A 14643-nucleotide genomic window follows, 5' to 3' on the forward strand; every position below is an offset into this window, starting at 1 on the left:
TTAGTAAATAAAAATAAATTATTAAAAATTAATAGTAGTCATAAGTTAGTTAAGGTGTTGAAGAACTTGATAAACGCACAAAAATCAATTGCACTCCTATAAACTAGTGATTGCACTCCTATAAACTAGAGACAGAGCTAAAAAATGCAATGAAAAAAGAAACTCTTTTCACAATGTTAATAATAAAAACTATTAAATACTTGGATATTAGTTTAACTCAGGACACAAGAGATTTATCCTAAGAAAACTATAAGCCTTAATGGGAGAAATAGAGGAAAACATGAATAAATGCTGAGCCATAACTAGTTCCTGGCTAGGAACTTTAATATCACAAAGATAACAATATTTCCTAAGCTAATATATAGATATAATATCAAAGAAAGTCTCTATATTATATTTTATAAAAATTGATCATTTGATAGTCTAGTGATTACTGAGTTTTGAAACATTACAAAATGAGTTATCACAAGCATATGGTATTTGGGTTAAAAACTAAAACAAAAATTTGATCAGTGGAATAGAGATTCCAGCAATAGATTTAAACTATATTAATAACTTAACATATGACAAACCAGATGTTACACAGTGGACAAAAGAATCACTTATTCAGTGCCTTGGGGACAATTGAATTCCTACCATATGCTGCAATAAATTCCAGATGTGTCAATGAGTTAAACAGTTTTTTAAAAAAATCTATTAAAATACTATAAGAAAATGAAATAACATTTATGCTAGTTAGAAGAGGGAAAAATAAATTTGAGACTATTACAGAAATGGAAAATAAATACCATAAAAGAAAATACAGTGTTAGAATGCCATAGAACCTGCTCCTCTAGTCCATCCTTCTTGTTTTATAGATGAAGAAACTTAGGCCCAAAGTGGTAGCAGCCTTTCCCAAGGTTGTATTGCTAGGAACCAGCAGCAGAGCAGTCCAAAGGAACTGAACATTGTTAGTTCCTTAACTCTAAATCCAATACACTATAGTCACAACATATGGTTTAATATATAAAGCTAAGATATATTTACACAATGAAATCTACATAAATAATAGAAACATCACTTGGAAACTAACAGAATTTAACTGATCCTTGTTTATTATCCAAATAAATAAAAATGATAACAAACACATATAAGGTAAGTAACCAGAGCCCTTTTGGTTGATGGTCAAAAGAGATGAACACAGTTTACATATGTGTATAATTCTTTTGTCAATGACTCATGAGGCAAAGGGCTTGGGTATACACACTTGGAGGAGATTATTCATTTCAATGACTCCTTGTCTTGTCTCTCGTTCCTAGAGTGAGAACTTATTTATGAAACCTTCCATGTGTTGTTGCCAGACCCCCTTTACACATACATGCTAATAGCCTAGCATTTGTATAACAAAGTGCTTTACATGTATGACCTCATTTGATTCTTACAAAATCTTTAAGGTAGTGTAATAATAAAAATTGGTTGCCAAATGTAATAATTAAAAGTTTGGTTTGACAAAGTATGAGAATTTAAAAAAAGAATTGTTGTGGTTGCCATTTATAAAAATTAAAAATTAAACTATGAATATATTAGTAGCTTTAGTAGATTTATTACAGCAGGGTAGAGATAGTAAAGAAGGAAATGTAGAAAGGAAGTAGAAAATACATGTCTAGTATCTCCAATGAATCATTTCAAATATCCAGCTTATACCTCGAAAGATCTTCTAGCTAAAGGTGCATACAACACTGCACTTTCTAAGGGGAAATTACAATAGTTGGAGATGAGATAAATAAAAGAGGACGAGGGTAAAAACCAGTGATTGGTAGGCACACTGATAAAATGTCAATTAGGGGGCAATCCCCTTTGGTATAAGAGTTTACATTCAAAATAGATGTGTTCAGTCCCCTTCAGTTCGATTCACTACATCCCAAAGTTCATTCTGGATCTTCTGATGTAATAGTGTATGGTCTTCGAAGACTTCTTTATGGTGCCTTCTCCAAACAATTCACTTTCTTGATTTGGGGAGTTAGTGAGCTTCTTTTCCTAAAATTTTCTTCAAAAAATTTTAAATCTTAGATTTTACAAAAATTATTTAGTAAGTGCCATTATTATCCTCATTTTATAGATGAGGAAACTGAGGCTGAGGTGGGGGTTTAGTGGTCTCTGCCCAGGAGCACACCATTAGTGTCTTGAGGCCAAATGGTGCAGTGGAGAGAATGTCAGGCTTGAGTGAGGAAGACCTGAGTTCAGATACAGACATAGATACTAAACTGTGTGACTTTAGGCAAATCACTTAATTCCCATTGGCCTCTGTTTCCTTATTTGTAAAATGAGCCAGAGAAGGAAATGAAAAATCATCACTCCATTATTTTTGTGAAGAAACTCCAAATGGAGTCACCAACTACTTCGAACAACTACTTCCTGACCCCAGGCCCAGGACTCTATTCCCTTTGCCAACAGCCTCAAGGATTTACTTAATTCACAAAGTTCAAAAAATGAGAAGGTTTCTCAGTTACCCTCAAAAGAAAATAAAGACAACATAGGATGTAACAACCCTCCCCCAAACCCCTCCCAGGGGCCTTGCAAGCCTTGGGTCTCTCCTCCCTGAAGAAGGCATTTTCATTTGTTCCTGCCTGGTTCCTCAGCTCTCCCTCCCCTCCCCCTCCTCCCCCGTCCTTCCCCCTAATGTTTCTCTGCACCTATCAGCAGAGGAAGCAGGGAGCCCCCTTCAGTGGCTACAAAACAGTTTCTAAGCACAAGGTGGCTCCCCAGCCTGTGCTTTAGCTCTCACACTGATGCTTTTTCTGGGGCCTCTCGGGCATCTTTGAAGGCAGGGCTAGAAATGGGCAGAGAAGGGGTATTGATCTGGAGATGCTTCTTGTAAGAGGTGAAATTTTAGCTCAGAGCAGAGTAGGGAGAGTATTCCAGCCACTCAAGGAAGCCAGAGAAAATTCTCAAAGCCCACAGAACCATCAATGTCGCTTCAGGAAGAGTATGTGACAAGGAATGTGGTGTTAAGAAAACTGAAAATAGAGGGGTGGGGATGAATTATGGAGAGATTTGAAGGCCAAACAGAACATTTTGCATTTGATCCTGGGGGCAATAGGGAGCCACTGGACATGCCCAAATCTGTACTTTAGGAAAATCACTAGTGACTGTATAGAGAGTGGATGACCTCATGGGAATAGAGTTCCTCTTCCCAGGTGTTTGTGACATATCATTGAAGTGAGAGACTGGAGGCAGGCAGATCCTCCAACAGGGTATTATGATCTGGAGTAAGGTTGTGAGAGACTGCACCAGAGTAGTGACAATATCAGAGTACAGAAGGGGGTGAATGCTATTATTCAAGCATTCTCCTAGGGAATCCAGAATGTAACGGACCCTCACACCACTAAACAAACTGTAACTTAATACTAAGTTGGATCAAAATAGAATTCAGGGTATGAAACCTATTTATTCCCAGCATCTAGGTAGCACCTTTCCTCCCCATATTAGTATTTTGCACAGATCTTCTAGGCCTCTTCAGTGATGCTAGTTTCCAGTTCCTTTCTTTCTCAATCCCAAGTGGTCCCTTCTGACCCCTGAATCCCTTTGGGGTCAGCTGGGTGTAGTTATTGAAATTACATAGGCCACTTTTTTCCTACCTCGAGTATAAGGTGTATCACACTAGAAGAGGTATGACAAAAGAAAGGGTGGGAGAGGGGGCCATTTCGGGGATGTAGGGGAACTAAATAAGTTAGTGACAGACCCAGAAAAAAAAGTTTTAAACTCCAAGAGGTGAGAAAACACAAATCTTGATATTAGGAAATCTATATAGCCTTACTGATAAGAGAAATGCAAATGAAGACAACTTAAAAGTACTGTTATATACTGATTTAAACAATAAAAATGGAAAAAATTCACTGTTGGCAACAGTGATGATGATATAACCACATGAGTTTTTGATGGCACACTACATGGTTTCAGTTTTTCTGGCTATCATTTGACATTATATAATAAAACCTAAAAATAAATATTCATATCCTCCATTTTATTAATTCTTTGATAATGACCCAAAGAAATAATTTAAAAGAAAAATAAATACTAGATTTGAGGAAAAGGAAACCAACAAAACATTAAGCAATACAGCAATGACAAAGCAAAACCATAATTTTATGTGAATAATACTATATGTAGGTACTTAAAATTATGTATGTGTATATATAAAATTAATAAATGGAAATGTGTATGTGAAATAATTAATGAAACAAGAATCTGCTAAGCATTTACTAGGTGAAAAACAATTTTAATTCAGAAAAGCAGGACATAAAATAGTATTATACACATTGGTTATATGGAAAAGCACATACCTATACAGTAATAATGGTTAAAAAGAGAACCAAGAATAGTTAAAATTATATTGTTCAATGTTCAGTTGTTTTGTAACCCTATTTTGGGTTTGTTTGTTTTTTTTGGCAAAGATACTGTAGTGGTTTGGCATTTCCTCCCCCAGCTCATTTTATAGATGAGGAAACTGAGACAAATGGGGTTAAGTGACTTGCCCAAGGTCATACCACTAGTTAGTGTCAGAGGCTGGATTTGAAATCATGAAGATAAGTCTTTCCGTTTCCAAGCTCTGTGCTCTTATCTACTGTTCCACCTAAGCATCCTGTTCAGTAGTTTCTTCTTATTGTAATGTTGCTTATGCCCACAATAAAAAAAAAGCTAGGATAGATTTAACAAATTTTTGATATGCAAAAGTCATATTGGTTCTTTTGGGAAGAAGAAAAATTGCGATATCTAAACATTTGAGAGGCATTTAAAAATTCCACTCAATTGGAAAATGAGGGGATGCCCTCTGATTGGGGAATGGCTGAACAAATTGTATCTATTGGTGATGGAATACTATTGTGCTCAAAGGAATAATGAATGGGAGGAATTCCATGTGAACTAGAATGACCTCCAGGAATTGATGCAGAGTGAGAGGAGCAGAACCAGGAGAACACTGTACACAGAAACTGATACACTGTGGTACAATTGAATGTAATGGACTTCTCTACTAGCAGCAATGCAATGACCCAGGACAATTCTGAGGGATGTATGAGAAAGAGTGCTATTCACATCCAGAGAAAGAACTGTGGGAGCAGAAACAGAGAAAAACAATTGCTTGATCACATGGGTTGATGGGAGATATGATTGGGTGCCAGGGACATCCACGGAGTCGAAATTAGGGAACTCTAAGGAGTCACAAGAATGAAAAACTGGAACATTATCAAAGAGGGATAATGAACGTTTATTGTAAGCAGCACACCAGATTTAAAGCTCTTCTCGAGAGACAAAATCTATCCTCCCCAATCCTCCCCAAAATGTGAACAGGGGAGTTAACCTGTTCTCAGGAGATCTTGGAACTGTTCATGCAGCCTTGAACTGAGATTACTGTGTTTTGGTGTACTCAGCAGGAATGGTATGTCACAAACACCTGGGAAAAGGAACTCTATTCCCATGAGGTCATGAAAGGTTCACTGCAATTGGGTATATAGACTCTAAATGATCACCCTAAAGCAAATATCAGTAATATGGAAATCAGTCCTGATCAATAACACATGTAAAACCCAATGGGATTGCGTGTTTGCTATAGTAGGGGGATTAGGGTAGGGGAGGGAAAGAACATGAATCTCATAATCATGGAAAAATATTCTAAATTAATTAAATACAATTTTACACATTTAAAAATATATTAAAAAATAAAAATTCCATTAGAATCCACTATTAATTTGGAACCAAGTTGTTTTTGTGACTGTCTCTTTGCTTTTGACAGACATATCCAAGCTTTCCCAACCTTATTTATTTGTCATGAGTATAGTAAAGTCAGGCAACTTTTAAAATGGTGTCCATATTAGTTCAGATTCTTGAAATGACATGGCATTGGGTATTGGTTAAAATAACATATAAATACACAAAATAAAATTGAATCTTGGTAAAGAGTTTATCATTGGCTTGAATTTTAGTAATGTTTAATTTGTACTGCTTTCACCGATTATGATTACAATAGCCATTATTCTGTCTTCTCCATAAGGACCACATTTATTTGTTTTTTTTTTAATGCACTTATATAAACCTGTATTAAGTGATATTTCCAGCTCATATCTTCTAGAAGTTACAATCTAAATGTATAGAGCATTTTTGGTACTTGCCAAATATTTCTTATTGATTTCGAAACTCATTCATTGACCAATGGTTAGTTGTATTATTCACATAAACCTCTTTAGAGAAATCCTTTCCATACATATGCCGGATTGAACATGGATATACTCATGTGTGGGAATAGAATAGTTCTCCATATTGCAGTTGTCCTGCAAACATATTGTTTTTTTCTCAGGAAGCAGACACTACAAAGAATCCATTCTGACATTTAATTATATGTCTCAAAGAAGTTCCCTGCCTCCCTACCCTGCCCTAGAAAGTGTTGGGATTAAATAAACTTTCAAGCCCAAATTCTCTGCCTGGAGCTGACTGTGTTTTTCCCCCCATACATGGCTTGTTGGAGAGTTTATGGGGTTAAAATGAGGACTAGATAGAATAATTAAATCCAATTCCAATTTATTTGCAGCCTTACAAGCTACACTTTTCGTACGGCATCCAGAAACTGGGAAATTGCTGGTTAATTTTGATCCCAAAATTTTAGAAATTGTTCGAGAAACTAAGTGCATGATAAAGATGAAACTAGAAGTACCAGAACAAGCAAAAAGACTGCTAAAATTGGAAAGTACATTAAAAGGAAATAAACTATATTTGCAGGTAATGTGTAAAATTATCTTTACTAATAGTTTTCAAGGGGAATATTTTTCCTTTAAACTAAGATACTTGTGTTAGATGTAGGTAAATGAAAGTATTATATTTTCCAAGACTGTCTTTTCTCTGTTCTATCTGTATTTACTATTTATAAGCAAAGAGAAAATGATGTTGCCTTTTGCCTTTTTATGACCAAATTGGCCCTTGGTCATGTGGTAAAACTTGTTAATAGGTTTGCAAAAATAATAAGTAGGAAAGAAAATTGGGATAGGCATTGGAGAAGAAGGAAAGAAGAAAGAAAAAGTGAGAGATCAGATACAGACTATTGAAAGGTGAAGCTGCCAATGACAAATAATAGAACAGTTTTCATAAATCAACTCCTTATATATTAGAAAGATAACATTTTTCCTCATTATGCCTAAAAGATAAGAAAATATTTTTATATATTGTCAAGAAAGGGTAGAGCAGAAATAGGGAAGAAGGTAGCCAGAAAGAAAGAAGGAGACAGAAGGAGAATCTGTAATGAAAATAGCAAATTTAAAAATAAAGATAAATTCATGCACGGGAAGAAAAGTTAGTCAAGGTTTTCAAACCTTAAGTCACAATTTCCCCCCAAAAATAAAGCAAACCTAAGCAAGTTGAAATCATATGCCAAAATTTTTAGTTTAACTTCCTGTCTTTCCTTCAAAAATTACACATGGTTATGATTCTAGAATGCTATTTGGATAACTTATTCTGGAGGGAAAATAATTGAAGTCTGGGAAAGTGGGACTTGAAATAAAATAATGTTTATCAGAAAAAAAAAGTAGATTCAAATAGCAGCTTGACTAGCTTCTGTCCACAAAAATGCAAAAAAGTTTGCTTGGTTCTGTGGTGAGCAGAACAAAATGTAAACATTCAGCAGCTATTACACACACATATGCATATGCACATGCATGTACACATACGCACTAAAATTCATGTGAGCATGCATGCTCATGTGCTAAAAGAGACTGACAAGCCATGACTCTGAAATGATGGATTCATATAAAATCTAGAGGGCTTCCCAATAATGATCTCCCTGGCTTTTTCCCTTCCTGAAATATTCCCTTGGCAATTCAAAGTTTGATTTCTTTTGCTTCCCAGCAGAAGTCTTTTAGATGTTCTTCTGCAAGTACTCAGGCTAACAAAACCATTAAATATAGATGAGAGGAGGCTTATTCCAGACAGTTAAGAATGTAGGGAAGACTAACATATGAACCATTAACAAAGCAATAGGGAGAAGTTTATCTTCTTTTGACCCCATTTTTATCATAACCCCAAGTGATCAGACCAGACAATGCAGATAGTCTGTCTGAGAAGTATCAAGAAATCACTAAAAACACTGGAGGAGATAAGGAACAGAGCTAGAAGTGAATGTTAGAAACCTACTCACAATGGCAGACTCATCTGTTTGTTGCAAAAGAAAAAAGGGATGTCAAAAATACAATTTGGAAATCATGGAAAACAATATTTCAGAAAGCCATGATTTATTGGTATTCTTCACCAATGCACATTGTAGCCTTTCTACAATCTATCTTTGAGGATTTCCATAGTAAAACAAGCAAACAAAAAATAAAATTACACATCATGTATTAAAGAATAATACATTTCAAATTCTGATTCTACTAAATATGATTGCATAGCTCTTTGGCATTTGATAATATTACACAGATTTTAAATGTGAAGAATTGTAATAATTTTTAACTGGACTCAGAAAGATCTATTGCTAGGACTTTAGGCTTATTAACTTTTTTTCCTGGTCCATTTTCTTTTTTCCCAAAGTTATAGTCCATTTTTAGTATCTCTGGATTAGATGCTATTAAAACCTAAGACTCCCTGGGACTAAATTAGAAGGAGGTAAAACCATTTTCCTTTTGATCTCTTGGATTAGTTGCTACATAGATCAAGGAGGCAACCCTTGGGGGGTAGCTGTGAACAGATAGTATCTGGAGGAAATCAATGATGAGTACTTCCTGACCCAGCAGAGCTGATGATTTCTGTAAGCTCAAAGAATACATTTTAAGGCCTGATCATTTTGGCTGAATATATTCCATTTTTTAAAATAGAGTAGCTGACCAATCTTTCTGAGAAGATGCTGAAGAATAACAGTAGAGGGTATCTTTTAAAACCTAAATTCATTCCCTATACCTTATAGTATTAATATCTATTATTAGTACAATAATAAGTGAAATGAAAATGAAAACAAAATAGTCCCTTCCAGCTAGAAAACTTTTAAGCCTCTTTTGAAAAGAGTTTTCCTTTTTGTTGTGGAGATAGCAAGCATGTATATATATATACATATATATATATATACAGAATAATCATAAAGAGAAAAATATAGATAAATACAAAGTAAAATAAAAAGTGGTTTGACAGGGAGGACATTAATATTTGAGGGGATCAGGAAAGGCCTTGTGCAGAAAGTGTCCTTGAGCTGCATCTTCAAGGAAGAGTAGGACTTATTTGCTGCTGTGGAGATGAGAAGGGAGGGTCTCCTATACAAGAGGGATGGCGCCTGAAGGAGTTTGGATACAGGAGATGGAATGTCAAGTGGAGAAGAGAGAGGGAATTATTTCCAGCACTGGTACTACATCTCCAGAAAATAACCAGAAACAGGGAAAAATAGCATAGACAGGGATACTCCAAACAGTACTGATTTCATAGTGAAACACGGAGCAGAATTCAAATACCTAATCATATGGGTGTCTGTATGCTCTGATTAAAACAGCTGTAAAAAGTGTCTATGTAATTTGCCTGTATATCTGTACTTTAAAGAGTCAAAACAGAATTTGGAGGAGTGTTGTGTAAATGATGCAGAATTTAATCTGGTGTAATTTTATGATAGAAACAATGACTGCCTCACATGGGTTCAAATTTTGGTTTTTCTGTCTACGTACTGAGGAACATTGAACCAGTTATTTAATCTGACTCTTGGTTTGCTCACCTATAAAATGAGGAATTGAGACTAGACCTCCAAAAAACTTTTCAGTTTAAATCCTGTTAAAGTTTCATTAACAGATATTGGCACATAGCTAAATCCAGATTTACTTTTGGGCTCTGGCCCTCTTTATCTCTGCATTAGAGGCTGGTAGGTGGCACAGTGAATATTGGGCCTGGATTCAGAAACACAATCTCAAACAAGGGCTTCTCAGACACTAATCAGTTGTGTGACCCTGGGCATGTCATTTAATCTTCATATACTTCATGAATGGAGGTAATGATTATGCCTACCTGCTAGGATAATCGTGAGCATCAAATGAAATAATATTTTTAAAGCCCTTGTTACATAGTAGGTGCTTAATAAATTCTTTTTCCTTTCTCTTCCTGTCCACCCTACTCCTACCATGTCCCCACTTTGTCTTCCTATGTGGGTCCCAAACAAAGCATGAATTGCTTTGCCAATTAGTAAATTTACAAGTTTAAATAGCTCACATTAAGTAATCCTTTATGTTTTATAAAGTGCTTTGTCATAACACTCTGAGGACCAGAATTATAGCAAAAGTTATGTAGAGCAAAGACATGAAATCAAGTCTTCGAAATCAAATGTGTTTTCTACTGCCCTTTCCAAAACACTGACTCCAAATAGTTAGCAAATGACAGACTTATCAGTACTGTCCATAGCTTTGTCTTCTTCTGCAGGTGTAACAATTACTATTATTATAATATTTCTATATGTCTTCTCCACAGAGTCGTATCCATCCACTCAGGCTAAATATCAGTATGTAAAAATCAAACAGTCCCACAAATGATTAGGTAGAAAACTGAGCATGCTTGCTGAAATTATCACAGAAGCTTAATTTACACTGATCAATGTTATGCATAAGAACTTTTATATTCATTCCCATATTGTTAGTTTTTCTAGAAAACTAGAGTAGAAATATAAAGAAAATAAAAATGTAATAAATTAATATAAAATTTGTTATTTTAATTCTTAATAGGGTCTTTTGCAGTATTATGATGAGCTGTGTCAGGAAGTACCTACTGTGTTTGTTAATTTGATGGCACCCAAAATGAAAAAGGTTGGTCATCCTGAAAGTATACTAAAACACAAATACAAGTGTCCTTTAACTGTTGATAACAGGTCAGTGTTTTATAATTTATCTCTTTAGCCAATATATGTTTACACCAAGAAAAAACTATAGGAGTCCTTTGGAAAACATCCCCTCTGAGCCTATTTGTGGTGCCTTACAATGTATAAAATAATACAGGTATATACTGTGTTTGAAGGATAATACATTCCTAAATATCAGTGAACTTCAAAAATACAATATAGTATATATTTGTATATATGTATATACACAAAATATGTATATATGTGTATACATACACATAAATACACCAATGATCAGTAGCAGATTACCAGAAAACACCAAAAAGTGATCTTTTTTCAATACAATGGAAGAAATTTCACTTTACAAATAGACACAGAGTCTTTTCTATAAATATAGATGACTACTACTACTCATGGAATGTCTTATTTTTAATTTTCATAGGTAGAATCTGTGTTGAGACAAGGATTAACAATATTAACATGGTCGTCTCTAACATTAGGTGGTTTCTTTCAAGAAGTTGATTCAGTTATGAATATGTTTAATCAGCTTTTAAAACAGGTATGTTCCTGATGTTATAAATAAAGACTAATTTTATTTGATTTATGATGTGATTAATGTTTTATAAAAGAATTAACTCTTTTTAAGAACAGGATTTCTACCTGAAAGTAAATCTCACTAAATTAAAAATAAAATATTTCATCTATTGTTTTGCTGTTTGTTGGAGGTAGGTTTTATATTGATTATTTCTTCAAATTAAGAGGTATTTGATACATAAGATGTAAGATTTGCATGAAAATGCTATCTGACATCTATAATTTCTTGTATTTACTTATTTTTTTCCAGTTCTAACTGCATTTGCAGGTATGGTACTTAACAAGTATTCAGTAAACATTTGTTTTTGTAGCTATCACCAAGCCTTCTCTCAGACTATATATTCTGAAATAATTCCCAACTAGACCCCCTTCATTTGTTGTTATTCAGTCACATCTGACTCTTTGTGACCCTGTTTGGGTATACTTGATAGAGATACTGGAGTGGTTTGCCATTTCCTTTTCCAGATCATTTTCCAGATGAAAAAACTTAGGTAAAGAGCTGACATAATTTACCCAGAATGACAAAACTAGTAAATATCTAAGGCTAGATTTGAACTCATGTGTCCATGTGTCTTCCTGACTTCAGGCCTGGCTCTCTATCTACTACTATACCACCTAGTTGCCACTTCATGGAACTTGCAAAATCCATCTCTTTCATGAAACCTACCTCAATTGTTGCTAGCCTTAGAAGCATTGGAAACAAATAATTAACAATACATAAGGACATGGTAGTGCTTTAAAATGCATTAATATTGAAATAAGAGGAAAGACCACCAGTCGTGCATTAGATTTAAAATGTCTGGGTTTTTTTTTTCATTAGTGTGGGAAACTCCTAGAATAGAAATTCTCTGTCTTTGGTACAAATCAGGAACTTATCTCTAAAGGCCTGGACCTGTAAGTAGGAAGGTCTCAGTTCAAATCTGACTTCAATGTCCTCAATTGTAAGATGTAAATAGTAATATCACTTAATTCTCAGCGTTGTCATGAGGATCAAATCAGATATTTGTTAAATGCTTAACACAGCACTTTCCCTTTCTTTTTTCTTTTCCCTTCCCATTTGTACATTATAATGTCAGAGTGCTCTCCAGGGGACACTGAGATTTACATAAATTGCACTTGGCCCCACAACCAGTTATGTATCAGAGGCAACTTTTTAGCCCAAGTTTGCTTGATTCCAAAGACCAGGCCTCTATTCCTCAGGCCATATTTTCCTTTCTTACACTGCTACCTTGTGCATTTTGGGGGTAAATCATTTCAGTTCTTTGGTTCTGTTCCTTGCATGTATAATTCGGTTAATAGACTATCTCTACAGGTTCCTTCCTGCTCTAAATTCTGTAAAATAATGATCCTATCTGACTAAAATGATACTCATGAAATCTCATTATGGTCTTGTTCCATGGTGTAGTTTTGAAGTATGGCTATAAGCAGTAAATATTCTAAGAGAACATAGGTGAGACTTTGAAAAGGAATGTAAACTACCAAGAAGGAAGATCTAAAAAATAGCATGACCAACTATCAGATCATGGATCACACACTCATTTCTAGCATGATAATCATAAAATGAGGTTAAATGTGTTTCTGCTTTTCATTCCACTTTATATCTACTCTGGGGATGTACTACTACAATGGCCTAGGAATAGAAACAAATCAATGAGGAAGGCTTCTAGTTTTGAGTTTCTACATTAATTTGTAATTTGAATATTAAAAACAAAAACAAAATACATAGCTAGTACTAAAGGAGACAAAAGTATTTTATTAATGAGGTCCCTCTCTTGTGTTATAGGTTAATGATCTTTGTGAAATGCATATTGATGCTGTTCTAAAAGACATGGCAAAAACATTATTAATTTCTTTGCCTGAAGGTGGTGCAACCAAAGTAGACGATATGTTAACCCTCAATGAGGTGGGTATTATTCTTATTTACATTGTAAATTATGTTACATGAATGAAACCTTGCAAATTAAAAATATTAAACATAAATTTGGGATGTGAAATTGGCTGCTTTTCTTTTTAATATCTAGTGCCTAGCATGACACCTAGCATATAGTAGGCCCTCCACAAATGCTTATGGTATGGGTTTGGATTAGACAGTGACATGACTAACTTTTAATTCTCTCCTTCTGCTCTTTTCATTTCTTCTAATTATCCATTTTTTCTTGCCTCTGTTTCATTAATTTCCCTTTTCAACTCTTTTGGTCAGCTATTTCATTATTTTTCCTTTTATCAGTTTCTTATTATCTCTTTAATTTCTTCTTTGATTTTTTCCCTGTTCATTTGTATTGATGTGATTATGAACCATTGTGTATGATGAGTAAAGGAAAGGTCATGGAATTTGGGAGTTAGAGCTTTTTTCCTTTTGTTCCTCTAAGGGTCAGAGAGCTGCTAGAAGAAGCTTTGGGAACTATACCTTTAACCATAAATTTTTATTTATCTGACACTAGGAAAATGCCACATCCCTCTCTATTTTTCTCCAGTAGAGATTATCTCAGTTATATAAATTAGAAGTCAATTATAAATATAAAAAGGACTGTATATGTTAACTATTACTAACATTAAAAATGAAAAATTATTACTTTTGTAATAGGTATATAAAATTAACATGTAAATAGCTAGAAATAGATATCATTGTTTAATAGGCATACACAAAGGAATGGGCTGACATATTGAATCACAAGAGTAGACATGTGGAAAAAGCTGTCACAGAGCTAATAACAATATTCGAGTCAATTTATGAAGTCAAGGATCCTAAGAAAGCTACCAAAAAATCAGCAGGTAATTAATTTCTAATGGTAAGAAACAGACATTCTGGGAACTGAGACTTTGAGACTATTTTTCCTTTAAAACTTTATAACGTGTTTGAAAACGAATAGTTCATGTTAAATTTGAGAGTTCTAGTTAAGCCTTTGTAAATTATAAAGTCCCAAAGGGTAGGTACTATTTTTTTTTTTTGCAGTGGGTAAAACATTTCCATGTAAATCATGTTTTTAAAGAAAATGCAGCCAACCCCACCATCCCCACCACCAAGAATAATAAAATGAAAGAAGCAAGTTTCAATCAACATTCAAACTCCACCAGTTTTTACTCTGGAAATGGAGGAAATAGATAGTTTTGTTCCTTACAACTCCTTCAGTATTCTCTTGAATCACTGTATTGCTGAAAATAGCTAAATCATTCACAATTGATCATTGTCCAGTATTGCTGTTACTATGTACAATGTTCTAGTTCTGCTCATT

General features: G+C 34.4%; 1 protein-coding gene across 2 annotated transcripts in view; it reads left to right on the top strand.

The window, feature by feature from the left end:
* DNAH8 (dynein axonemal heavy chain 8) overlaps positions 1-14643 on the top strand; it is a 491513-nt gene that overhangs the window by 102781 nt on the left and 374089 nt on the right. For both annotated transcript variants that reach the window (XM_016431041.2, XM_016431044.2), the window contains exons 18-22: positions 6563-6750; positions 10704-10784; positions 11259-11375; positions 13194-13313; positions 14047-14182. In XM_016431041.2, coding sequence (XP_016286527.1) covers positions 6563-6750; positions 10704-10784; positions 11259-11375; positions 13194-13313; positions 14047-14182 — 642 coding nt within the window. The remainder of the gene's footprint in view (positions 1-6562; positions 6751-10703; positions 10785-11258; positions 11376-13193; positions 13314-14046; positions 14183-14643) is intronic.

The sequence above is a fragment of the Monodelphis domestica genome, chromosome 2 (assembly GCF_027887165.1).
Source record: "Monodelphis domestica isolate mMonDom1 chromosome 2, mMonDom1.pri, whole genome shotgun sequence".
Taxonomy (NCBI): domain Eukaryota; kingdom Metazoa; phylum Chordata; class Mammalia; order Didelphimorphia; family Didelphidae; genus Monodelphis; species Monodelphis domestica.